This window comes from Rhamphochromis longiceps, linkage group LG19 (assembly GCF_057381845.1).
Source record: "Rhamphochromis longiceps isolate RC_006_pf linkage group LG19, R_longiceps_female_GT1.1, whole genome shotgun sequence".
NCBI classification, from domain to species: domain Eukaryota; kingdom Metazoa; phylum Chordata; class Actinopteri; order Cichliformes; family Cichlidae; genus Rhamphochromis; species Rhamphochromis longiceps.
This window is the reverse complement of record NC_140575.1, coordinates 19,641,192-19,667,612: the sequence shown is the minus strand read 5'-3', so window position 1 is coordinate 19,667,612 and position 26,421 is coordinate 19,641,192. Positions and strand designations below refer to the sequence as shown.

General features: G+C 41.5%; 3 protein-coding genes across 8 annotated transcripts in view; 1 reads left to right on the top strand and 2 right to left on the bottom strand.

Moving 5' to 3' along the window:
* The window catches only part of pcnx1 (pecanex 1), a 40,002-nt gene extending 25,764 nt beyond the window's left edge, over positions 1 to 14,238 (bottom strand). For 4 of the 6 annotated variants that reach the window (XM_085390542.1, XM_085390544.1, XM_085390545.1 and 1 more), the window contains exons 1-6: positions 13,876 to 14,237; positions 12,301 to 12,515; positions 7,930 to 8,035; positions 3,958 to 3,994; positions 2,986 to 3,051; positions 1,194 to 2,906 (exon numbers count right to left, since the gene is read on the bottom strand). In XM_085390542.1, coding sequence (XP_085246668.1) covers positions 1,194 to 2,906; positions 2,986 to 3,051; positions 3,958 to 3,994; positions 7,930 to 8,035; positions 12,301 to 12,515; positions 13,876 to 14,028 — 2,290 coding nt within the window. In that variant the 5' untranslated portion in view covers positions 14,029 to 14,237. Of the gene's footprint in view, positions 1 to 1,193; positions 2,907 to 2,985; positions 3,052 to 3,957; positions 3,995 to 7,929; positions 8,036 to 12,300; positions 12,516 to 13,875 lie in introns of all 6 variants that reach the window. The other 2 variants (XM_085390547.1, XM_085390541.1) reach the window with 1 other exon arrangement.
* Positions 14,239 to 15,727: 1,489 nt separating this feature from the next.
* med6 (mediator complex subunit 6) lies at positions 15,728 to 19,011 on the bottom strand. Its single transcript, XM_085391263.1, has 8 exons — positions 18,951 to 19,011; positions 17,769 to 17,928; positions 17,470 to 17,561; positions 17,295 to 17,377; positions 17,092 to 17,200; positions 16,812 to 16,927; positions 16,684 to 16,711; positions 15,728 to 16,380 (listed from the first exon to the last, which is right to left on the bottom strand). Exons 1-8 carry the CDS (start codon positions 18,970 to 18,972, stop codon positions 16,250 to 16,252), a joined length of 741 nt encoding a protein of 246 aa, XP_085247389.1. The 5' UTR covers positions 18,973 to 19,011; the 3' UTR covers positions 15,728 to 16,249.
* Positions 19,012 to 21,707: 2,696 nt separating this feature from the next.
* ttc9 (tetratricopeptide repeat domain 9) lies at positions 21,708 to 25,497 on the top strand. Its single transcript, XM_085391318.1, has 3 exons — positions 21,708 to 22,451; positions 22,831 to 23,013; positions 24,406 to 25,497. The coding sequence occupies exons 1-3, from the start codon at positions 21,980 to 21,982 to the stop codon at positions 24,486 to 24,488; spliced, it is 738 nt and encodes a 245-aa protein (XP_085247444.1). The 5' UTR covers positions 21,708 to 21,979; the 3' UTR covers positions 24,489 to 25,497.
* The last annotated feature ends 924 nt before the right edge of the window (positions 25,498 to 26,421 follow it).

Genomic DNA, 26,421 nt, shown 5'->3' with positions numbered 1-26,421 from the left:
GCATTTGTACTGTTACATTTTTATAAAGCTTTAATGTACATAAAAACCAGCTTCTTGTTTAAGTGAATATAAATGGAAGGTTGTCTTTTTGCGCTAGTAATGTTGTGGAGTTGTATTTTGTCTCGCATCAATTATATCGTCGGTTATATCGTTATCGCAAATTTTCAAATATATATTGTGATAAATATTTTTGGCCATATCGCCCTGCTCTAGGTGCAAGTCAACAAGGAGTGCTGCAGCAGCAAAACCACCCAGTGTATCAAGATGAGCCAATGTGGCCTTTTGTTTGCATGATAAATAATGCACAACTTATTCACTGAAAAAGTACTTAAGCTTGTCACAGAGGTAGGGTTTGAATTCATCGGCTTCTTCCAAATCGGCCAAATCTCCACTAAAAACCACCACTGATAACTTCAAGTGCAGTCACGGACTTATATTATAACACCAATAAATATCCCTCGACTGACTGTGATATAACAGTGTATAGTGAAGTTATGACATGTTTCTAGCCAACCAGTCATATGCCCTGGCATATCCTGCCTCCAATACTGTATCCAATCCCACGAGGTGTACACTCCAGAAGCCAAAAAATAAGAACCCAGACAGAGCAAATGTGAGATCAGGTTGCAAATTTGAAGAATGTGGAGTATGGAATGTCTATTATACTATCTGAGCTTTACACTAATAAGAGAGCTGCTGCTTGTCTAACCTCAATACAAAGCACACACTGTGCCATCATGCTAACTGATCTACACAGGGAACACTATGCTTGCCACTCCATGGTAACTTACCATGGCTACACTGAACGAACAAGAGAGACAGCATCTTGTCTGCAGTCTTGTCTCACGCACTCACTCCCACACAAACACACACACAATTTTGAGGCAGCTGGACGACTACACCTAAACAGATTAAAGTTGATCAACTTTACCAGTGTGCTCCTGTTTCATGTGCCAGAAACCATGAGTATGACTAAAGGTTTCCAGCGAAGCAATGTTCACTGTGTTCAATACATATCCAAACCATCACCAGCGATTATGTAAACAATTTGCAAGGCAGGTAAAAACAAAACCAGACTAATAACCCTTAATTCTGTCTGCCAGCATAAAAAGTAGACTAGTCATGCATCACTAATGCAAACCACACAGAATGCAATGTGTACAGTACATTGGAGCTCAGTGTGTGGTACATACCCCGTAGGGAAGCAGCATTAGCATCCTGAGGCTCAGCGAAAGCTGCCTGGTTGGGCAGACTGTTTCTGGAGCGAGTCACTGATTCCAGCTGGGAGGCCCGACCCAGCAGGGATGCCGCATCCAGGACTTCCCCTTCTTTGGCTTCCAAATCTGACTTGGAGGTGGTAAGAGGTCGAGGTCCTGCTGGAGCTCCTAGGTGGGTGGGATCATTAAGGCATGCAGCCGTACCGCTGTCTAAGCTCAACACTCTGGCATGTGTTTTGGCACTGCCTGTGCTTGGAGTACGGCGGGAGGTACGCCGCTTCCCTCCGTTTCGAACTCCTGTCTCAGGTTTTACTGTGGTGGAAGAAGAGGAGGAGGCGTTGGCTGAAATGTGCTTGGCTTTCAGGGCCCTGTAGTGGCTCTCTGGTGAGTGGCAGGAGCGGGAGGTGGTGCTAGATGAGCTGTCTGTGCTTAGGTGCTTGGTGGAGCGGAGACTGGAGGCACAGCTGAGTTCACTCTGATCACTGGAGTCATCCTCTCCACCACCAGTGAATACAGCACTACAGGGCTTGGCCATAGCACGCGTAGAGATGTAATCCCGGTGATGGCTGGCATCAAAGCTGCTTGCTCTTTTCTTTCCAGTCCGCCGGCGTCCACTGCGACCCACTGATAGAGAAGAAGTCCTCTGAACAATGTTAGCTGAGTTTGGTTGAACGTTGTCTTTCACCTGCTCCTGCTCTGTGACAGCTACACCTGTTGAGCCATCAGCACTGGTCCTGATGCCAGGCTCTTCGGCACACTTGACAGGTTCCACCAGTTCTTGGGTTGCAGGTGACTGAGTGTCCGCAGTTTGTTTAGCAGTCAGCTCATTGGCATGTGGGTTTTTATTGGCTTCCCTGGAGGGAAGATTACCGAGACTTCGAGGTCTAATACTAGAAGTCCTGTCGTCTGCAGGAGCAGATACTGTCTCTCCCGTTTCCCGTGCACGTTCATCCCCTGAAAGTGACAGCAGGCTCTCCACATGTGTAGAGCTGGTCTGTTCACTGTGGAAGCTGCTGACAGTGCTGTTGGTGTCTCTGTCTGTGCCACTGCAGTAACTCTCAGTGGAACCACTACTGCGAGTACTCAGACTCCTCAGGCTATCGGCACTTCGCTCCCCTCCTTGGGACTTTGCTCCTCCACCAGAGGCTTTTCCACCACCACTTCCTTCCACCTGGTAAAGTCCTGAGCTACTCTCCCCTGCTTCCTTAGAGGCTGAGCGAGCAACCCTGCGTTGCTCTTTGTGTCTGTAGCACTCTACTCCAGAAGTTGAGGGCACAGCTTGGTCCTGCTGGTGCAGGGGGTCTGCCCCATCTCTGTCACACAGCCCTGGCCTGTGTGGTCTGGCAGTCTCCAGCTCACGCACAGGGTCAAGGCCACCTCTTCTGGGTGGAGGATACAGAGCAAAGTCTGGCAGACTCGGGTCAGGGAAAGCGGAACCTGCCGAGCTAGAGGTCCGTGGCAGACCTCGAGAACGGAGCTCCTTCCTGAAGGTCTGAGATTGCATGGATGAATGAGAGGTTACCTCCGTGTCACAGGAGGAGTGTGACAGGCTGAAGTGATAAGCAGCAGAGTTACAGAGATCAGCAGGCTCCCTGGACAGCTCTGAAGGACACAAGGAGGTTGACGGCTGCAAGGAGGCGAAGGAATCATTGGGAACGAGGCAGTACATCTTTGTGTCTGAGAGCAGATCTAAATGGATACAAAGAAAATATACATTGAGGAAAATACTGAGAAGTAATAGTAATAGCATATGTGACTGTGTGTTTACCATGATCATGACTACAGCTCTCAACAAGAGTCAAACTAATGTCATCTGAGGTCCTTCCACAATCTCCTGAAAATATAGGAAAAACAGTTTTTAAGAAAACCATCATCTTTGAAAACCTACACGTAACTGGGAACTACAGACTACATAACAGAACATTATGAATACAAACTGTTGCCTTGCACTAAGAAATGCTTTTTCTGGGAGGTTTCCCTAATTGTTTATGGGGAAAGGCCACACTTAATGGAGGTATGAGCTAGTCTGAATAGATTCTTTGAATGCTCTGATGACAGCACAAGATAACAATTGAACAAAGATGTAACTGTTAGGATTTGTCTTGGAAATGTTAAGGTTTTTTTTAAGGAGTTGCCATGACTTCCTGGAAGTCTGTGGCAAACTGTCTAAGTGTACAGTAAAGGGGAGGGGAGATTAAAAAACTAAATCCCTGCAGAGCCCTTGTCCCACTTCAGACCATTTAGTCTCATCACAAACTGCCAGCTAATTAGAATGGCATCGAACAGAGTCACTGAATTATTCAGGCAACGCAGGCGCCTCACTCAAACACTCAGTACAATGGCCCCCTAGCACAGCTACAAGTTCAGTTGTTGTCTTCATCTCTGTGTTTCAATAATGTGCTCTCAGAGAATGACTCCCATGCTGGGTCTTACAATGTATAACCCCCCCTTCCCATTTTTTTCAAAGCCAGCAGTGCCTGTCGAAAGCTGCCTCATCATGGTGTGACTGTTGAGGTCACAGCAATGCTGAGTCAGGCTGCATCTCCTGAGCAGCTTGGGGGGGGGGGGGGGGGGGGGGGGGGAATCATGGTTACGGATGTGGTTCTTTCACAGTCAGAACATGCATTAGTGTTACATACAAAGGATTTTTTAAACCAACCCTACTTGTAACACGTCACTTCTTTCTCTTTTGCTCTTTTTAAGTTGAATAGGCACAGAAGAAAGCTGTGTGGCATATTACCTTTGGCAACTGTTGCTCTTCGATGTGAAGATGCTATCTGAAATTTGAATGAAAAGATAAGTTAAGCTATTTGTCTTTCAAAAGGAAAGGTGGTCAGGATATCAGAGGCTTATTTCTGCAACAACATTTTCATCAAGAAAACTGACAAGGTGTGATCTTTACAGAATATGACATCTCTAAGAAGACACCGTTTGTGTATTACAAATAGCTAATTGCTGTGTACTGTCAAAAGAAAAAAAGTTTTGGGTTGTCTTCCAACTTGCCACACAGCAACTGAGCAGAATGTGTAGGCTGATTAGAGACTCAAGGACATACAGTACAAAGACACAGAACACAGCACCCATGGGGATTCAGAGGTTAAATATATCTCACAGAATAAGGGAGCTAAAGAACTTTGAATATTAAAGGAGATATCAGCCTGACAGCAATATGTAAAAAAAATAAATAAAGAAATAAATCATTCCTAAGGAAAACACTCTAGTGCATATGCACACACACACACACACACACACGCACACACGCACACACACACACCCCAACAGTTGCTTCCTCTAGTCCAGCAACAACAAAAGTAAAATAACTTAGCATGCTCAGAAGACCCTTATGAGGAAAACATCGAGGGAACAGTTTACCCTGCCCGGGATAGGGTTACCGGGGGCCCGCCCTGGAGCCAGGATCGGGGAGGGTGCCCGAGGGCAAGCGTCTGGTGGCTGGGCCTTAGTCCATGAAGCCTGGCCGGGTACAACCCGAAAAGGGGACATGGGCCCACCCTCCTGCGGGCCCACCACCCGCAGGATGCGCCCTAGGGGTTGGGTGCATTGTGTGCCGGGCGGCGGCCAGGAGCGGAGGCCCTGGCGGACTGATCCCCAGCTACTGGCAATTGGAACATGGAATGTCACCTCTCTGGTGGGGAAGGAGCCCGAGTTAGTGTGTGAGGTTGAGAGGTACCGGCTAGACATAGTCGGGCTTACCTCTACGCATGGCTTGGGCTCTGGAACCAGTCTCCTGGAGAGGGGCTGGACTCTGTCTCAGTCTGAAGTTGCCCCTGGTGAGAGGCCGCGGGCTGGGGTGGGTATTCTAATATCCCCTCGGCTTGCTGCCTGTATGTTGGGGTTCTTCCCGGTGGATGAGAGGGTTTGTTCCCTGCGCCCCAGGGTCCTGACTGTCATTGGGTCCTGACTGTCATCTGCGCTTATGCGCCGAGTGACAGTTCAGAGTAGGGCTGCTCAATTAATCGAATTTTAATCACGATTACGATCTGGGCTTTCAACGATCATTAAAAATGACTGAGCCGATTATTAGCCCCTCCCTCATTTATCCGCGACACCTTAAAGGCCGGTCCGTGAAAATATTGTCGGGCATAAACCAGTCCGTGGCGCAAAAAAGGGTGGAGACCGCTGATTAAGAGGACCCGAGGGAAGCTCGGAAAGCTAAGCAGAAGTTATTTGGAGAGTGACTGCCGTTGGTTGAAAAGAGTTTAAAAAAAAAAAAACTTCAGTGGTGTTGCACACTATTTTATATTATTTTTTTAAAGTCATTGTTAACCCTTTAAAGCCGGTCAGAGCAGCACGCTCCGTTTTGCATAACTATTTTTAAATCCCTGTAGAACCTGAACCGTGTAAGCTAGCGCAATAATTTGTTTTGCATATGAAACCGGAGGAGTTGTACTTACATCTGATGCCATCAGCTTGTCCTCGGTCACGGTTTCGTTCCACATATAGCTTTGCAAAAATTGCATAAAAAGCGCTTGCAGGAACAAAAACATAATATTCCAGAAACACGCTTCGCCGTTCCTATCAGCTGTTCGTAACACTTCCCACAGTAAAATGATGCACATGCTGTTTTCTTTGCAAATTTGCATCATAGGATTGTTTTTTGTTTTTCCTGCAGTATATAAAAATTGCTGTATCTCCAAAATAAAACTATGAAGACACTCAAAATAAATTTCCTGTGGTGGGAAACTATTTTTTGCAACTTTATTGTATTTAAAGTTTTGAGGGATAAACCTCTTAAACTTCTCCAAGTAGAAATATATGTAAACAAAACAAAAGCGATTTTCAATTTTTTTTGTAGTTTATTGCACTTTTTTGAATTTTATGTAATTACTATGCACTTAATGCATACATATTATTAAAATATGGGCTATAACAGTTGTATTGATGTATAGCAACTTGAAATGCTCCCACAAATGGCACTACAGCATGTAAAAAAATAAAAATAAAAATAATATAAGCTCTGGTGGACTTGGTTCTATAGTAGGTCTTAAAGGGTTAAATAAATATCGTCAAATAATCGTGATCTCAATTTCAGTGAAAATAATCGTGATTATCATTTTTGCCATAATCGAGCAGCCCTAGTTCAGAGTACCCAGCCTTCTTAGAGGGCTTTCACTTCGGTGGCCTCAGAATCTCATCTCTGCTTTTCGCAGATGATGTGGTTCTGTTGGCTTCATCGGGTGATGGCCTCCAGCTCGCACTGGAACGGTTCGCAGCTGAGTGTGAAGCAGCGAGAATGAGGATCAGCACCTCCAAATTTGAGGCCATGGTCCTCAGCCACAAAAGGGTGGAGTGCCCACTCCGGGTCGGGGATGAGTTCCTGCCCCAAGTGGAGGAGTTCAAGTATCTCGGGGTCTTGTTCGCGAGTGATGGGAGAAGGGAGCCGGAGATCAACAGACGGATTGGTGCTGTGGCTGCAGTGATGCGGACGCTGTACCGGTCTGTTGTGGTGAAGAGAGAGTTGAGTGTAAAAGCGAAGCTCTCAATTTACCGGTCGATCTACGTCCCTACCCTCACCCTATGGCCACGAGCTGTGGGTAGTGACCGAAAGAACGAGATTGCGGATACAAGCGGCAGAAATGAGCTTCCTCCGAAGGGTGGCTGGCCTCTCCCTTAGAGATAGGGTGAGAAGTTTGGCCATCCGGGAGGGGCTCAGAGTAGAGCAGCTGCTGCTCCACATCGAAAGGAGCCAGCTGAGGTGGTTCGGGCATCTGACAAGGATGCCTCATGGGCGCCTCCTGGGTGAGGTGTTCCAGGCATGTCCCACCGGGAGGAGGCCCCGGGGCAGACCCAGGACACGCTGGAGAGATTATATCTCTCGGCTGGCCTGGGAACGCCTTGGTGTTCCCCCGGATAAGCTGGAGGAGGTGGCTGGGGAGAGGGAGGTCTGGGCTTCTCCGCTTAGGCTGCTGCCCCCGCGACCCGGCCTCGGATAAAGCGGAAGAAGATGGATGGATGGATGGATGGATGGATGGATCTTAGCATGCCCTGCTAAATAGCTCTGCTTACTAGAAGCACAATACAGATAACAATAAGACAATCTGTAGAAAAAGTATGTACATGCAATATCAGAAACAGGCATGTTCTGAAAACCCTTGTTCAAAATTCACTATTGGGACCGTTAGGAAAGTAGTGCTTCTGCTGCTTCTGTGGTTATTTCTTTTATCATTCAATGAAATGTAAACAAGCTCAGCTGCGATGCGGTGCACTTATACTGGTGCATAAACACATTGCTTTCCCCATGCTGTAAATAGGAAATAAACTCCCTGCTGTCTCCCTTCTCTTGAATATAACGCCACACAATTAGTGATTTGCTTTATAGCAGTAGACAGTATTACATGAGTTGAGTGCAACATTGCACTGTATTCCCACTTGGCAGCAACACTTTCTGCAGCCATCATATGTAACAACTTTCCTGTGGAAACCTGGAATTGTTAATTGTTTAGATTGAAAAATGTCCAAAATATGCTGTACAAGCTAGAATCTAAAAGGTTATCATAATAAGCCGCAACATGTATTAACTTGGATTTGAATAAACAGCTGGTAGGAACATTGAAGATCAGCAAGCTATTAAATATAAATCTAATGAAAGGTCTGCAGAAAGTAATACAGGGGGCAAAGGGACTTGACAATCAGGATCCTTTTATTTTCAGCTAGTTATGGAACACAGTGTACAGCAGGCCAGTGCTCTGCTTACCTGCTGGTTAGACTCCATCCCAATATAGGAGTTCCTGGAACTGCAGTCCACTGGTGGAGTCTCTTGTCGGATGAAGTCTGCCATCTCAATACCCCCTCCAGGGTCCCTTTGCAGACACACAAACACATGCACATCGATGGAAACTACTGAGTTCACCAAGATTGTTCAGCCCTGTTACATGCCATTTATCTCCTTCAGTCAAACAGAAAGAAGATGGCAGCAGCTTCAATTTAGGGAAAACACACCAAGTGAACTTCTTAAACAGGCCTTTATTTTAAATATTTTGCACAGGCTTTGAAATTCCACAGAGAGAAAACAGATGAAAGCATCCATGATTTTTTTCTGGGTCTATATTTAGCCCAGACGTGCTTATTTAACCAGATGGTATGTAGAAACAAACAACTTGCCAGGGATATAAATCATTTCCATATGCCAAAACTGCATCATAGCAGGTCAGACCACAAAACAACACTTAAAGAAATCAACCACAACATGTAGCACCAAAAAAAAAAAATACTGGAAAAAATGGAGCAGGAAGTGGGGAAATTGAGTTGGTGGTGGAAGAGGAAATAAAGAAGAAGAAGGAGAAGAAAAAACACCTTAATGAATGTCATCTGAGCTTGTCGGCTTCACTGCAAACTCAAACAACCTGGAATGCTGTTCCAGATGTGTGGGCAAAGCTATGACTGGTTGAGAGGTCTCATTCTCTTTTTTTTTTTTGCCTCTCCCCTGTCCCAGCATCCTGCTAAGCACTGCTTCTGGAATGTGAGTATGAGTCACTTCTTCAAGTCATTTGCAGTAAAAGGCTGAAACCTCAGTGGCTTTTGTTCACTGTGAATGAGAGCTAAACCTAATGTCAGAAACCTGGCATGCGGCAGCTAAATAATGCTCAACTGGTACTAAGGAGCCCGAAAAATATCCCCCACACCATTACACCATCACCACAAGCCAAAAACCACTTATACAAGTTAGGATGTATCAGTGGTTTTTACACCAAATTCTGACCCCATCTGCTGAATCTCACAGGAGAAATTGAGACTAATCAGACTAGGTTAAGTTTTTCAATCATCTGTTCTCCAATTTTGGTGGGCTTGTGTAAATTCTAGCCTCAGTTTCCTGTTCACAGCCAACCAGATTGGGCCTTGGTGTGGTCTTCTGCTGCTGTAGCCCATCAGTTTCAAGGCTCAAAGTGTTGTGTGTACAGAGATGCTCTTCTGCATACCTTGGTCAATTAGTGGTTATGTTAGTAGTTCATGTTGATTTTTCTTTATCTCCTCTTAACTCTGCCACCAACAAGGCATTTTTAACTAGTAACAAAGTGGTCAGTAAGTGTACTCCTACAATGTACTACTGTTTCTTAGTATTAACACTGATGAAACGTATCCCCACAAAAGGTGGGGATTAATTGAAATCATAAACACCTGTACTGTTAAAGATAAGTGTAGATTTATGTGGCCAATGAGAAATAATCTTAACATATTTTTAGTTTATGTCACTGTGAACACTGAAATTACATTTAAATAAGATAATGCTTCAAAATAACTAACCAAATAAGTGCCTGAAAGCATTTCAAGATGGCTGCTGAATAATGACGCTTGCTTCAAGAGCTTTGCCAATATGACAGATCCAATAAATTGGGAGGAAAAGAAGTAATAAAACCCAGTGCATGCTGTGTAAAGCACATGGCAATAACTGTAAAACCTCTATTTTTTGTCAACTGGTAGCCCTCTGGAGGTTTTTCTTTTTCCCTTTAAGGAGTACTCCCTCGTTTGGTTTGTACTTTAAAGCAAACATGTGGGAGACATGATGAATCTTCCTGCCAACACTTTCACGCCACTTCACTGGCCTACAAGTGCTGGTAGTGTGCCAAAACAAAACCAACACACAAATGAACCAGAAAATGGAGGGGATGAAACAGACTGCTAATGTAAGTAACACTAGTTTTACAGACAGAATTAAAAATAAATAAATAAATAAAAAATCAGCTTCATAGAAATTTATGGCCCAGAAAATGCATCCAACACATTTGTTAAACCTTAAAGAAAAACACAATAGTTCTGGATGAATCTAAACTTAAGTGTTGGCAATATTATTGAGACGGACAGAAAACTCTGCAATGGTTTTTAGAACAGCGCCACATAACAGATGTTTTAGCTGAGGAGAAATTAAAAGTCACTAAACAGTTTGTTTAAAAGTAACTTCCTGAAGTGGTGTCAGCATGTATGGTTTAATAATTTGAAGTCACCCTAAAGCAGCTACCCAGCTAACCTTTGAGTAACTTGTGTGTTTTCCAGAGTCATCACTACTCTAGACCTCCTTCCTCAGCTCCATTAGACAATGACAGATCACATGACGTGACTGATCACTTAAAGTCAGTCACACTTTCTGATCACTCATCTTCAGTGTTGGGTAAGTTACTTTAAATTAGTAACTTAGTTACATTACTAGTTACTTGTATCAAAAGTAACTCAGTTACTTCAAGTTACTCATTACTTTCAAAGTAACTAGTTACTAGGGAAAGTAACTTTGGTTTTACTCAGAATTCTCTTGTTAATGTGTTGCTTCCATAACTTTGCCAGTCTTCTAGCTTGCTTACTTGCCACAAGTGCACTGTGCCACCTACCAATAGAAAGAAAAAAATAATGTGAATATTTCCACGAGAGAAATCCCACGCCTGGACAGTCATTGACTGCTGCCATGATTCTAGCGTACGTCACAGCGTCATGTGCGCTTTTCACATCCAACACAAAATCTGCAGTTGTGGTGCTTTGATTGTACTCAGAACTCGGAAATTCTGCCTTCTGAATAGGAAGATGTAGGTAACACCAGACTGCAGATGAGCTGCATACAGGGCTGGACTGGGACTGAAAATTGGCCCGGGCATTTTGACTAGAGACCAGCCCGCCATTATAGGAAAAATCATAAAGCCTTTGAATGAAAACAAACGCTGTTGTGACAGTGATGTACACTGTTCTGATGGTATATATGTATCAATCTATCAATCGTTTGTTGTAAGACTCAGATAATTATTTTTTAAAAGCTAGACATTTTAAATGAGAATAAGAAAGAAAAGTACTTCTTTGTGCCCCCCTCTCCCTGTTAATGCCCTACCTGGTCCCCCTGGCAAAACTTTGCTAGATCCGCCCCTGCACAGTTACCAGCTGTCAGCTACCTAAAAAAGGATCCTGGTGTTATTTGTCTCTCAGAAACAGTTCATAACTTCCCTTCAACTCATTCATGTCACCTAAAAGGTAAACCTGTTTCTCCATCACAGCTCTGATGGTTCAGTAAGGACATCTCCTGGTTTCATCTTCATGTTTCCCTCTCACCAGATGACCAAACCGATAACATGACCAGCAGCTTTTACAGCTGTGGCTCCAGCAAACATCAGCTGATACTAGAAATTAATATTGAATAAATTCTAACAACAGCTGATCAAGCTTGTGCTTGATCAGCTGTTGTCGTGCTGCTGTTGTTTAACGCGACCTCCGCTGGTTTCCTCTTTCTGGCGCAAAGTGGGTGATAAACAAACAAGAGAGAAAAGCCGATCAGCTGATCATTGATCAGTTTTCATGATTGAAGTAGAAACAGGAGAAGGAGGGTGAGCGGATGAGAGAAGAAGAGGCAGCTGTACAGCTCCAGCTTTGTGTCTTTTTCATTGTAGCTGAAGTACGGGACAAACTGTGTTCCTTTTCACCTCAATACGAAACGCGCGATATTTTCTCTGAATATGAGACGATTCTGTTTTTTACGGGACGGTTGGCAACTCTAATAATTAACCTTGTGAACAAAATAAAGTTCAACATCAGTAACATCATAGCATCCACCCAGCTGTATAGAAACTCCGTCATGCTAGCTAGTACCCAGTACGGAAAAAGTCAGAATAACGAAAATAAACTCCACCTAAACTTGGTTTATATCTGACCCAGAGAGACTGCAGGTCATAACTTCTTACCTGAAGTTCAGTTCACACTCGGACCGGCGGCCGCCTCGGGTCTCTCCTCTTGCCTCCCCTTTCTCTCATCCACCTGCTGGCCTCCACCACTTGCTAATGTTACTGAATATGTGGAAGCTCCGCGATAGCCACCACACGAAGTAACGAGTAACGACCCTATCTAAATCCCAGTAACGACTAATGCGTTCCTGATTTTGGCATAATAACTAGTTACCGTGCTCGTTACCACAATAATAACGTAGTTACTGTAACGCGTTACTTAATAACGCGGTAGTCCCAACACTGCTTATCTTTCAATGCGATTTATTTCTGCTTAATGATCTTGCACATCCTCTACAGAATATTTTATCAGTTGTGCACTACAGTGCTCCATCTCCAGATAGTAAATCCGCCAACAGACTATAACGTGAACTTACCCTGGGCCATTGCTGTCCTCCCTTCGGGTCACGCCTCCATCAATAGCCCCCTCTGTGCCACCTCTGCTCCCCTGATTCTCCTTAGCCTGATGCTCCACCACCTCCCCCTCATCCAAGGCATAGTGGAGGCGGTAATTCACCGTCTTCAGCAGCAGGAACATGGCAGCAATCACACCACAGTAGATTCCCACTATCACCATGGTTGGCGGTAGGGCCTGGAAGTAGAGGAAGAAGTAGGGAAAAAGGTTACATAGACAACCCTCTAACGGTTTCATTTTTACCCATGTTACAGCATTTTATATCCATTTTCTTTCCTGTGTTTATCTCAGCAGCCCAGGAGTGATGTTGATTAAATTTGGACATTCAGACATGACACATCATTTATAAACCCGTGAACTGGAACCAAGCACTGCCACAGAGAAAATGAGCTCTGCTAAATGCAGCTAAAAAAGATAATTACATTATTGCACCTATTGTCCCAATTATTTATGACACATCTGCAGTGTCTTAAGATTTGATTATGAATTTTATGTCTGCTTAGTGCAGCTGACAAGGAGGCTATTACAAAAAGAGGTGACTAGATGGGCTCTAGGCTCTCTCTTGTCCTTGAGATATCCTCCTGCATCTGCTTGTAGCTCTCACAAACAGCAGCAGCGCAACTCAAACTTGCGGCTCAATATAAACCACAGAGCTGACCAAAGCATTTCCACTCCAGGAATAGAAAGGAAACCACAAACCTATTTCAAACACCCCAGTTTCTTTATATAGAAGTGAGCACACAGACATTCATAATCACGTCAGCAGTTATAAATGTGCATTTTATGTGTGCAGGACATAAAGTTTGGCAAGCAACCTTTTATTGACGTGCCACAGAAAAGAGCACCTTAAGAAAGTAAAGCCGTTTAGGAAACCCGCAAACAAAGACATTTTGAGATGAAAAAACTGAACAAGCAGCTCTCAGCTATATGATTTTGATTCCTGGGCTTTTACACGGGGAAGATCACTGCTAACATCCTTGTGAACTGTGCCCCTACAGTCACAGCTGGTAGCTTCTGAAAACTGGTGATACCGAAAATCACTGCCGACCGGAGGACAACAAATAGATAAAGATGGGGGAAGGGAAAATAAATTCACTGATTACAGCCTCACACAGTGTAAATATCCAAGTGGACCTTAACCGAAACACAGAATATGAACAAAAGAGCGTTTAGGTACGATCTAGTTGATGGACAGTAGACTGAAACCTGAAGGAGTTAAAGGCTCTTTTGTTAACGTCTCCACCAGAATAAGGTTTATTTGCTAAGAAATGCTTTTGCTTAATGGATAATTTGGATAATTCAACTATACTTCAAATATTCCACTCCGTTTTCTTAGTTTAATATTAGTGTACGTTGTCTTCGCTCCAGATAATAGACCGAGACCGACCGTTAGTGAGCTGTGGCTGCTAACCTAACGGACAGTTGGTTTGGTTAACTTAAGCTGTCAACAGTCATGACAAATACATAAAGAAATACCAGTCTATGAGGTAAAAATAAATAAAATAAAATAAAATAAAAAGGAGACAAAGCGGCTCACCATGTACAGCGTGAAGGGGAAACATAGCAGAAAGAGCCAGATGTATAGATGTAAAGCGTTGACGAACGTATTCTGATCGGGGTCGTAGTACCATCCGCCTGTGATTGAAGCCCAGACCCCCTGCCTCAGGATCTGCAAAGTCTGCGACCCCATGTTGTTTTATCCCCTCCGACGAATCCAGGCGGAACCGACCGACACAACAACCGGGGTGACACGCTGGGGCTAGTCGTCGTTCAACATGACAAACGGCGCTCTGTTTTCAGACACTGGCCTGAAAATCCCCTCTGCAGCCATCTTCTCTCTGCAGCTAGCCAGCCAGCTGGGGCACTGTTCAGTCCTCCACTGAGGAAGACTGCTATCCCACCACGCCCTGCGAGGAAGTTCTTCTTCGTGGCATCGGTACTGTTTACACTAAATATAAGACCATACGTATAAGCTTTGTGCCTTCACCCTTCTGGTTTTCACTCGCTCTCCTTATTGGAAAATTATATTTTTCAGTGAGTAGGCACGTTTATTTGATTGTGACTCAACAGGGTGATGGCAGAGAGCATAAACGTATGAAATAAAATTTTAAAAATCAGCCACATATATGGAGCTTTATACTAAATATGACTAAGTGGCGACACCTGTCGGTTAAAAAAATACCTGCTACATTAAGGATGCAAAATGGTACGCGAATCCTCTCCCATTAACAAAAATCCTGGTCCCACATGGTGAAATATGGCATGTCTGTTTTTCTGTGGTAACTAGTCAAGGTGGGGTGACCTCCAACCACTTTTAATATATATGGTGTTGTAAAAAAGTAAGAAGCCTTTTGTTAAATCATGAATTAACTGCACATTTTTTTGTTCAATTTCACTACTTATACCCAGGTCTGATTACAGCCAGACCTGACGAATTTAGAAATCACCAAAATAAAACATATTTGACAAACTGAAGTAGGTTAAAAGATCTTAAAAAGCAACATATCATGTCATGATCTAAAGGAACAACTGAGAAACAAAGTCACAGATATCTGTCAGCCTGGAAAGGATTACAAAGATATTTCAAAGGCTTAGAAACTCCAGCCAACCACAGTGAGAGCCATCATTCACAAATGGAAAAAACTTGGAACATCGGTGGACCTTCCCAGGAGTGGCTGAGGTACCAAAATTACTTTAAGGGTTTGATGACTCATCCAGGTCACAAAAGAATGCAGCATATCTAAAGAACGGCTTCCTGTAATGATCGAACCATGAACTCCGCGCTATACCAGAAAATCCTGAAGGAGAATGTCCAGCCAGTTTGTGCACCAAAGCTCAAGCGTACTTGACTAATACAGTAAGACAATGACCTGAAACACACCAGCAAGTTGAGCTCTGATTGTGTTGTGGTGAAGAGTGGTTCAAAAATCCTCCACAGAAATGTGAAGGACTCGTTGCCAGTTATCACAAATCCTTCAAAATTAGTGTAATCAGGTACAAAATGGGACGAATGAATAAACCTACAACCACCCATGAACTCAGATCATGAGATTAATAAGAATCAGGCACAGATACAGTAATGTGCAAAATTCCACCCCTCATTTCTTTACATTTTGCTTCCAATAAGTAAAAGTGTAGTGTCACACAAAACACACAACAAAATCCCCAGAAACCAGATGACGCAGTGTGAGATCATCTTGACAGGGAGCAGAACAAAAGGCAGCCATCATCCAAAGTAGCATGATATAAAGAATTCAGGGTTGACGCAAGACAGGAAAAACGCTACAGTGCAGCAAATCTTAATCACAGGTTGAAATAAAACAGAAGAAAAACGGATCAAATAAATGTGAAGCCTGTTAAATGTTAAGAATTAAACAGATCAGAACACATTAATCAATACCATTTAATGTATATTAAAAAAAACATACAAAAGCAGGACATTTCTTCCGAAGGAGATGAAAGTGTCTGAAACGAACAAGCCATGTTCGGGTCAAGAGGCCATTTGCTTGGCAGATGAGATGACACATCTTGTTTGTAAAGCAGACAGCGAATTAAATGATCCTCTGAAGTCACTACAACAGAACCATTAGCATGATGTTGACAGTAAGCTGACACCGATGCTGATGTCAGCTTATCATCATCAAAAAAAAAAATCCTCCCCCACTTCAAATTGCTTGTTTGTGCTACAGCTGCTTGAAGCCTATCAAGGGCACAGGACTAATGCTGCAGCGTAAAAGGAGTCTCAGCACTTACATAAACAACTGACTCCTTTTATTTTCAGTATTCTAAAAATTGATCAAATAAGCAGAGAGTTGGGGCGGTAACACAAATGTCTCAAGTCATTTTCCCAGTGAGTGATGTAGGACTGCAGAGCTGTGCGCAACCTTCCCAGTGTCTGACAAATATGGCTGTCACTGCAGTCTTGCCCTTTTCTCAGGAGGTGGTTTGTTAGGTGGAGCTGGGGCAGAGGACTTGGTTGCCTGCTCCCTCTCCTCTTGCTTCACTGTTTCTGTGGGAGGTTCAGGTTCCTTTTTCACCTCAACTGCAAAACAAAAGCCTGTAGTTAAAAGTAAACTCAAGAATTTGGCCTTGAAGGACAGACATTAAAAACGAAACTTAACTGATTTTAAAATTGAAATATTCAGCAGAAAAACTAATTGATTTTCTTTTAGTTTAATCAAACAACATGAATTCAATTCTGAAAGTAAAAGCAATGCTTCACATATGAAAATAAATTAACATATTAGTAATCTGCAGAGTGTTAAGCACTTCCAGACAGACCCTGATAGACTCTTATTATATATCATAATGATCTATAAACAAAAAACTGTTTTAAATATCATACCTGGAATGGGCTTCTCACCAGGCTTAGGCTAAAAGTTCAGAGAAAAGCAAAACAAAACAAAATCAATACGATTGACTCCTCTTAGACTCAAAATTCAAATGAACAAACTGGACAATAGCTGACAGTACCTGATAGAAAGTTGGTGGAAATTTTGACCTCAGGTCCAAAAGGAGTGTGTCAACGCGATGCCTCTGAAACAGAGAGCTAGGCTCCTCTTTCTTCTTAGTCTTTGGTTTGGCTTTTTCTGTATAAGAGATTCATGTTAATCACTTTCTGTCAAAGTCATTATTTTAAATAAACAAGGAAAACAGGTTCTGGCTCCTTCTTTGTTGCTAGTGTTTGTGATCACATCACATAACTGATAATCAGAACTTTAACATCTAAATTGTAAACTGCCAAACTGCTTACCTCTCTCCTCATGGTCCTTGAAGTGCCACCAGTATCCCTTGGATGGGTGATAGCGACAATAGGACATGGCCTCATCAAAAGCAGACTGGATTCCATGTACAGCGGAAAGCTAAAAACAGATATGATTAATATAAATAACACTGATTTTTTTAATCAATGTTACACAAACCTATCTTTTACAGAATTACAATGAATATTTTTACCACTCTAGAGCTGATAACTGTTCCCAGGTCTGGAGCCTGATACACGACTCCAGCTATGATGTAGTAATCAGCCAAGGGAACCACTGTAGTATGAACAGAGAAGCAGAAATTCAACTGATGTGAAATGAAGACTTTACAAATCTAACAAATAACGGCTTGAGTGTTTGGAACTCACCTTGAGTCGGTGACTGCCTCTGTTGTTTACGGATTATATAAAGAATTGGCTCCTGAGCATGAAGAAGGATGTATTCAACTCCCACCATCTGACTGTAAATGAGACAGAAGCAATGTTTTCACAAATCGGCAGATGTGGCAATATTATAATAGTATTACTTGTCTGTGTGTGTATGCGTTTGGGCTCTACTTGACAATATGATTTTGATCAGAATGTCTCCCTTCATAATACTTAATGTAATATGTTTAAAAACCTTTTCACTGCTCTGTATCAAATTTCCATCTATAAAACAAACTTACTTCAGATGATCCACGGTAAGCCGCTGCATCTTCACTACCTCATTATTGCAGGTACGGTCATAGAAAGGGTTGCTTCTGTCAGAAAAGTACTCCAGCACATTTCCAGGATTAAGACCTGGTACCCAATTGCTGTCCACCCAGGATATCCCGAGAAGGTTATCTGGAAATTAAACAAGCATTCAATTTATGAAATTATATTATTAACTGATGCTGCCTGAGAAATAACTGTGAGTGCATTTATATGTTAGGGATGAAATCACATCTCAGCTTGACATGGATATTGTCAATACTGATAGCATTTTATTGATGAAAATGTCTTGTTAAACAACTATAGAGATGCCTTCTTTTTGTGTGCATGTGTGTGTTTCTGTGTGTGTTTCTGTGTGTGTTTCTGTGTGTGTGTGTGTGTGTGTGTTGGGGGGGGTATGAATATAATTGAGGAACTGAGTCAGTATTAACACAACCTGATAATGAAAATGGGTCAAATGTTTATGAAGGAAACATGACGGTAATTCTGGTTTCCTGATTAACATGATTAGGCTTTTGATAATAAAAGGTTCTATTTCAGGTAATAACAAGACACTCTATTAACAGATGACTTATCTCACTGTGAAACCCGCCTTTTGTGAGAGCCGAGTTCCTCAACAGATCCGAAATAATGCTCAAACAGAGCAGCTATTTGTATTTCTTGATTTTATATCAAATAAAATCAAACTACATAATATAGCTTAATCTTTTATATGCTTCTCTATTGCCAGTATATCTATCAGATGTTAGGATACATGAATAGAGATAATGAATAAATATAACTCGGAACAGCTAAACGGACCAGTGAGCAGCGTCCATATTACCAATAATGCAGACATCACTTTACCAAGGATGAATAACCCTCTATACTGGAAAAACTGAAGGCTACAATGACTTGAAGTTGTTTTCTGTTGTAACCACCACCAAAAGTCATTCTAAGGCTCTGGCAGACAGCATAAGCTATGCTAGCCGATATGCTAATAAAAAGCGAAGGAGACGCTACTCGTTAACAGATTTTCTTGCAGCACAGACTAATAAGCTTGAAGCTGCAGAAAAAAAACAATCAAGGCGCTGTTTCGAAGTTATAAATAACATGAGATTTTTATACTAATTAAACTGCACATCTAAAAAAAAGAATATAATGGATTTAGCTACCTCTGAAATCCACCGACGCCATGATATAAACAAATGGTCTCCTAAAGATTACGTCTCTGGTCTTTAGGTCGTACTTTGATTACGTCATTGTACTTTTCGGCTGAGAATGTGATTAAGAGATGAGAAATGCTTTTGCTACAGCAGCTGAAATGGTGGTGAAATATTTCTGTTACTACTACTACTACTAATAATAATAATAGTAATACGAATAACAATACTAATAATACTAATAATAATGATATGACAGATATATATGACAGATATATAATGTTAAAGAGGGTGATGGCATGTGGTATGAAAGACTTTCTCTGTTTTTGTGGCAGCAGAGCTGAATCAGTCTGTCAGAAGAGATGCCTTTTAAATAATTTATTTACAATTTAATCAGTAACCTTCTCTTCACCACAGCTTTACTAGTCTCCAATTTACAGCCAGTCACAGAGCTAGCCTTTATCATCAGTTTATTCAGTCTGTGGGTGTGACCAGCTCGATCTCAGCTTTTTTGGAAAATAGTTTAGCTTGTGGATATAGACACCTAGGTATTTCCTGTCCCAGGATAGACATAGTTCATTTGGTATTCCTCTTCCTTCTGAAGCCTATCTCCACCTCTAGTCTTATTATTCACAAGCAGAACTCCTCCCAGACCACTCATCAAAAAATATCCAGTGGTGCTCAGTAGTCCTCCTCCTGCCCATCACTAATACATTCTGTAATTGGCACAGCCCAGAGGTGTACTGAAATTCTTAAGTGTAAAGCATGAGCAGGACTGGAGGCAGCACAGTCTCAGTGGAACTCCTTTGCTGCTCATCACCAGATCAGTCAAAAGCACTGCCCAGTCTCACATGTTTTGGTCCGTACTCAGTAATCCATGAGATCGATCAATCAATCAATCAATCAATCAATCAATCAATCAATCAATCAATCAATCAATCAATTCACTTTAGAATAAATATGATCCTCCCAACCTACCAGTCATTACTATCTAGAGTGAAATAAGCTGTATACAGTATGCAGATGATTGCACCGTCCACTCCCAGATTTTGTGTTTATGCAGACTGCAGAGGGTTAAGAGATGTATTTCACCTGAGTGTTCAGAAATAATGCAGAATAATGAATGTTTATTCATTATGTATTTAAAAAGTGCATGCATGAAGTGGAGTGTAGGACAGAAAATTGTGCAAAAGTGTTTTATTATTATTTTTGATCACAGATAGAAAATATGCTATGATTCTAGGATAAAATAATAATAATACCAAGATAATGTTACCCAGAATCTACACAGTCAATGTAAGAGTCCAAATGTTAACGTATAATTCTTGTGATGGGCAGACCGTATTTTCCATTAGGTTCCCATTGTATAGACTTTATAGACTTTATAAAAAAGTTCATACAAAAACTTATTATAAGATTTTTTTTAACTAAAATTATGCTTTATGGAATATCTTATTGTAAATGTACGTTTTGTAATTACCCCATGCTAATTTTAACTAAAGCGTTCGCCACCAGAGGTCAACATTTTGCCAGTAGATGTATTGAAATGTTTTTTGATGCCTGCCATTTTTCTTATAACTTTTCTTTTCTTTTTAGGCCTAATTCAATTTCCTTATACCCTCAGTTATACTCCATTGTGGACGTGTGCACAGACTTCTGGAGGTATAATAATAAGGCAATCTGTTTAGTTATTTGGTAAGATTGTCAGCTAGTTTTTAATATATATATATATATATATATATATATATATATATATATATATATATATATATATATATATATATATATATATATATATATATAAAGATCTTAATATATATATATATTAAGATCTTAATCTTAATATATATATATATTAAGATCTTTCAGTTATTACAAACATGCAATAACGTCGCATATTTTCGGAGTGTAGATTTAACTGATCTCATTTAGTATTTAGTATTGACTTAAAACCTTAAATTCTACCCTCACTTTCAGTGCATACAAACTCTTGTAGTAAGGCTAAGAACTGCAGAGACATTTTTACACGTGTTCGCACTTGTTGACAGCAGCATGCTGTAGATCCCAGGCGCGTGATAACGATTTCATGGGTTACATGGTCTTTATTTCTGATCAGCAGCATTTGTTCAACGCTGAAATTCCAGAGACACACCCAGACAGACAGCTGACTTCATTGCCCCAGTGACAGTCACAGGACAGACACGGTGAACAAACAACCTGACACAATGGCCAGTCAAAATGAAACCGTATGCCCGAAAATGCTCCTACACATGCCCTTCCGTCTTCATAACAGAGACTAATAACACTATCATCCTGCAAAAACCCCATCCGAATGACATCATAGTCTGTAATTAGGAGTCTGTAGTCTGTCAAGAGTAGCTGCTCTGGCAAAGCTGCTCTGTAGAGATAAAATGAGCTGGATGAGCTTTATCTGATTCATCTGAGTAGAGATGACTACATTCCTCCACTTTAAGACAAGCGTGACACCAACCCCCCCCCCCCCCCCCCCCCCCCCCAAAAAAAAAAAAAAAAAAAATTATATTCACTCCGATCAAGTCTTTCCATGGGGTATATGGCTTAGGAAGGATGAAATACGGCAATTTATTACACGGTCATTTGGCCTTATTTAGAAATACAAGAAATCCCCGATTGGGCCACAAATTACCACTGGCGTCTGAAGGGGAAATAGAATAACTTCTTCTTTAAAAAAATGTTAATTCAAATACAGGACTGTAACTTCCCTCTCATTTCTCACAGGTTGCAGATAAATTGATAATGATATTAAACCTCTTCTTCCTGGTGTGGGACCCCCATGGGACCACTGGCTCTGTGTGTATCGACCAATCGGCGCGTTTGAAGAGAAACATACGAGAGCAGGCTACAACAGAGGAGCGCGCATCGCGTAGGGGTGCGCACACAGACGTAGTTGCGACACTGGCGAGGCGAAGGCGCGATACAGCCGAGAGGATGCAGTGAAAAGCCTCAATTTCCCAGCTAATTTACAGCCGGGCAGGGCAGCTATAATAGAAATAACGTTGAAGATGAGTGTGATCCAGGCTGCGCACGACGGCAGGGTGGATAGTGGCAAAGGCAGCCACACTGACAACGCCTGCGGATCCCCACGGCTTCAGCAGTGCGCTCACCCCCCTAACAGCAGCAGCCGGACCAAAGATGCCAGATATCAGCAGCAGCTCCAGCAGCAGAAGCATCATGGTGGGTCGATGCTGAAACAACCATCCTACAACGAACCAGCGGACGTCGTGAGACGGGCGCTGGACTTTAAGAGCCAAGGCACCCAGTGCTACAAGGATAAGAAGTACCGAGAGGCAATCGGCAAGTATCACCGGGCTCTGCTCGAGATTAAAGGGCTGTGCAGGGTTCTGGGGGATCCGGACACAAGCTCCAAGTCACCCTCCTCCCTGCTGCCGACCATCAGCAAGTCCACCACGCTGACGGATGAGCAGAAGGGGGCAATGGAGAACGCAGAGCTGGAGTGTTACAACAGTCTGGCCGGTAAGAGACGTTTCTCGCATACATTTCCCACAGATGGACACAGATTCCACTTATCAGCTGTCTTTTCAGCAGAGGGAAATTCTGGGAATACTCCAGAGCTCATGAATGATTCACTGCCAGTATGAGTCATTCTCAGGCTTACCCCACAATCCGCCTCACTTTCTTTTTAATTATCACTTTGCATAAATGGTATATTTATTCACCCCTTGGCAAACTTATAATATTTGCTATATGTTTAAGATTTAACCAAAGAATCAGCTGTGTTTTAGTCCCTGACAGGACATATTAGTAGTTCAGTAAAATAATGCAAGTCTAACATTGGGTCTTGCAGTGTGATCAGGAGTTTCGCCCTCTCTCCCCTCTTTTAATCTCTTTCTAGCTTGTCTTTTGCAAATGGAGCTGGTGAACTATGAACGAGTAAAGGAATATTGCCTGAAAGTGCTTAACAAGGAAGGAAAAAACTTCAAAGCTTTGTACCGATCTGGAGTGGCCTATTACCACCTAGGAGACTTCCAGAAAGCCCTGTACTACCTGAAGGAGTCAAACAAGCAGGAACCTTCAGGTAAGGATTGCTGGTTCATGGCAAGGAACATTACACTAATATCTGAAATACACAATACATTATTTATGCAGCTTGCTGACTGTGAAAAACATTTAAGGGTGATGAGATGACTAGTAGAGAAAATAAAATAAAAACAAGTAGGAGTCATCCTTCATCATGCTTCATTGCAATTCAAAATGTGGGTGAGATTCAGTATTTCAGTCTGGACCAAATAGAAGATATCTAATTTAGTTGCTTTGAGCATTTAAAGAAACGGAGTTCTGGGACAAGGTAAAAAGACGGCATTAGTGTTGTAGTGGCTCATTAGTGTAGTGGTTTATACATTTGCCCAAAAAACAAAAGATCCCTGGAGGAGACATAAATCCCTTTGGGGTTGTATCAGGAAGGGCATCTGGTGTAAAAAAACAAAAACAAAAAACATGCGGAGCTACCTGCTGTGGTTACCCCTGTGAACAAGGGTGTAGCTGACAGTAGCTTGTGTATCATGTAAAAGTGTTTCACATGAACATGAACAGGTGCACTGCAGAGATATTTGTGGACTTCAATAAATAAATAAAATAAAACAGGTGACTGTTGTGGTATAGAAATGGAATAGCAGGCTGTTGACTGGCACTAAACTGACTTCATGCAAAAATATCAAGTGCATTGCAGATATGACAGTGAAACCACTGAGTGACATGTTTAACATAGTACAGAGTGCTTGAGACAGAGGTAGCTGGACTTCTATTGAGTTCCTGAAGATGTTTCACATCTAAAAGCTAACAGGGGGAACCAGGTATTTGATTAATAATATGAAATTTACAAGATTAAGAGTAAAATTATCACTGTGGGCTTTTGGCCTATTTGTGATTCTGTTCCTAGATGTTATTTAAATAATTGGGCAGAAATCTGGTGCCTAAGATACGCACAGTGAATCAGATTTTCTAGCACAACCTTGGCCTTTTCAATGTGGGTGCTTCATTCATGTCACCCAACATTAATCAGAGCTACAGAAAATAACACAGGAAAACTAGTCAAGTTAGGTAATATGACAACTTTAGAGGTGTATTTGTTGCTTGAATGGCAGGTGGGAAAACTGTAGATGAAGAGGAGTCTGCAAACAGCCTCCTTCACGTGGTTAATATCTATTTGTTATGTGTATGTTTGTTTATTTATGTACTAAGCTAGTAAGATCATTTACAAAAAAAAAAACCTGCAGATACACAAGATCTTCATATGGAGCTTGTTTTGTTTTTGCACTGCCAAAAAGCTGTGGTATAAATGACTTCTAGCTGCTTTAATTCCATGTACTACAGAGTTGTGTTTAAATGGAAGATTTACGACCTTATTGATGCACCGTTTCCTGTCTATGAGCAGGAAATAAATCAGCCTTTTCCTGCCTTTGTTTTCCAGACACCAATGTCATCCGCTATATTCAGCTGACAGAGATGAAGATTCGGAGAAATGCCCAAAGGGAGAAGAAAGAGGCCACATAAGCATTCGCTGTCCGATGACTTCTCTTTCGTCATAAATTTCAGCCCTACTGTGTGCCACCCAGACCTTAAACACCACGGCTTGGAGGTTTTGGTGTAAAATGATGTTTGCTCGCTTTTGCCTTGCACAGCATCTGGTTGCCAGTTACGTGATTGAATTTCACTGTTGTGTGCTTGAAATGTTTATTTTTATTTTTTTTAATTGTACAAGGTATTGTGTTTCAAACTTCCAATCATATCTAGTATGAATTTATCCTGAGTATGTTTTACCCATTCCAATCTGATGCACTGCCAGTCCAAACATCGCACATACAGGCCATAACTTGTGATGGAGACAGGAGCAATAAAGGTGAATCCAGCATGTCTGCAGGCGAGTATAACTGTAAATTAGCACCTGCCCTCGCACAAGATGTCTTTTAAATGCCTTGGAGTAAATGAGTAACAACCACCTACACTTCTGTCACCATACTTTGATTTTGAAAGCACTACAAAACTCACCTTTTTATACTCCCAATTATACCTGAAGTAAAGGTGCTAGTCGTAAGTAGGTTTAAAACTCAAAATGCTTGGACAAGGACATCAAGAGCACATGGTTGCTAACTGCGGTATGAGACATATGAGACATATCACAAAATGTAAATAGGCTACTTTATAAAATCACAAGAAGATATCCTGTAGAGGTGAGCTTTTTGTGTTTATTAATGCCAAAATGAAGCACTTCACTCACAGCATTTACTGTATCTTAAAATACTGTGTTTACTGTAAAGGTATGGTTGTAATGTGTGTCTATTGATTGCATTATGTTTTGTGGTGCTGCAGCATTGGATTTCTCTTTAGTTTTCCTTTTTTATTTTCCTAATGAGCTTAACTAAATGAATAGAGAAAACATGATGAAAGCACACGTGTAAATAAATAAATGAAACAATGCTGGGTGGAAAGAGTTAACGTTTTTGTCTCGGTAGTTGACATTGTAAAGCATAATGTTAATTTTCTAGAGGGATGGTATCAGGATGCAGAAATCCTGACACTGGCAGTTATTTAAGAGTTAATCAATGCTTTTCATTTCCACCATTTTAGTTGATATGGCTAATTTCTTAGCCTCAGCTTTTAAATCTTTATATATTAAGAGTATTATCATTGACAATACAATAAAGTATAAAACTAACATTTACTCTCTTTTATGGAAAATAAAATTCATGTGCTAGCTAGCTACCAACTTATTCTATCTTATCTTAAATGCTGGATTTCGGTCTTGTGCCTGTATCAACATTAGTTACATGTGAATCAAACCATTTTAATATATCTGTTTAATGTTTGGCAAAGGGATAGCAGCAATAGCCCATCCTGTAGCATTAGCTGCAACAAGGGACAATGATAGCTTTCCTGTTTTAAAAAAAGGGTTTGCAAAACTACAGAAACTGTACTGAAAATGTTTGCATAATCACTTAGGAGAAATATTCAGTCCAACACTCCACATACAAAGATTCTTTAGATACATCATTTCAAGTTGGTGGCTAATTGGTTGCTTGCTAGCAGATGGGTAACAAAGAGTTGAAAACTCGATTTTCTTTCTTCTTTTTCAAAGTTTTAAATTGAGGATTTATAGATATTTCTGGTCAATTTAGACCCTTAGCGGATTGCAGAATCATGTTTCGAACATTATTGGATATTAAGTTACATTTTTCTTAAGTTGCAATTTGATGCTAATGCTAATATACATAAAACAAACTGCTACTCAGTAATTTTTCAGCAGCTTGTACATAATTTTGTCTGTTGCTTGCATCTGAGAAGAATTATGGTTTATAGTATATCTTTTTTAATAGTTTCCACTGTTTTCTTACATTTTTAGAACAGTAAAGTTACTGGTAGAGAATAATAAGTTTAAGCTGACATGAAGCTGAGGAGACCCAAAAACTTTGGCTGCCAGGTTTGTGGG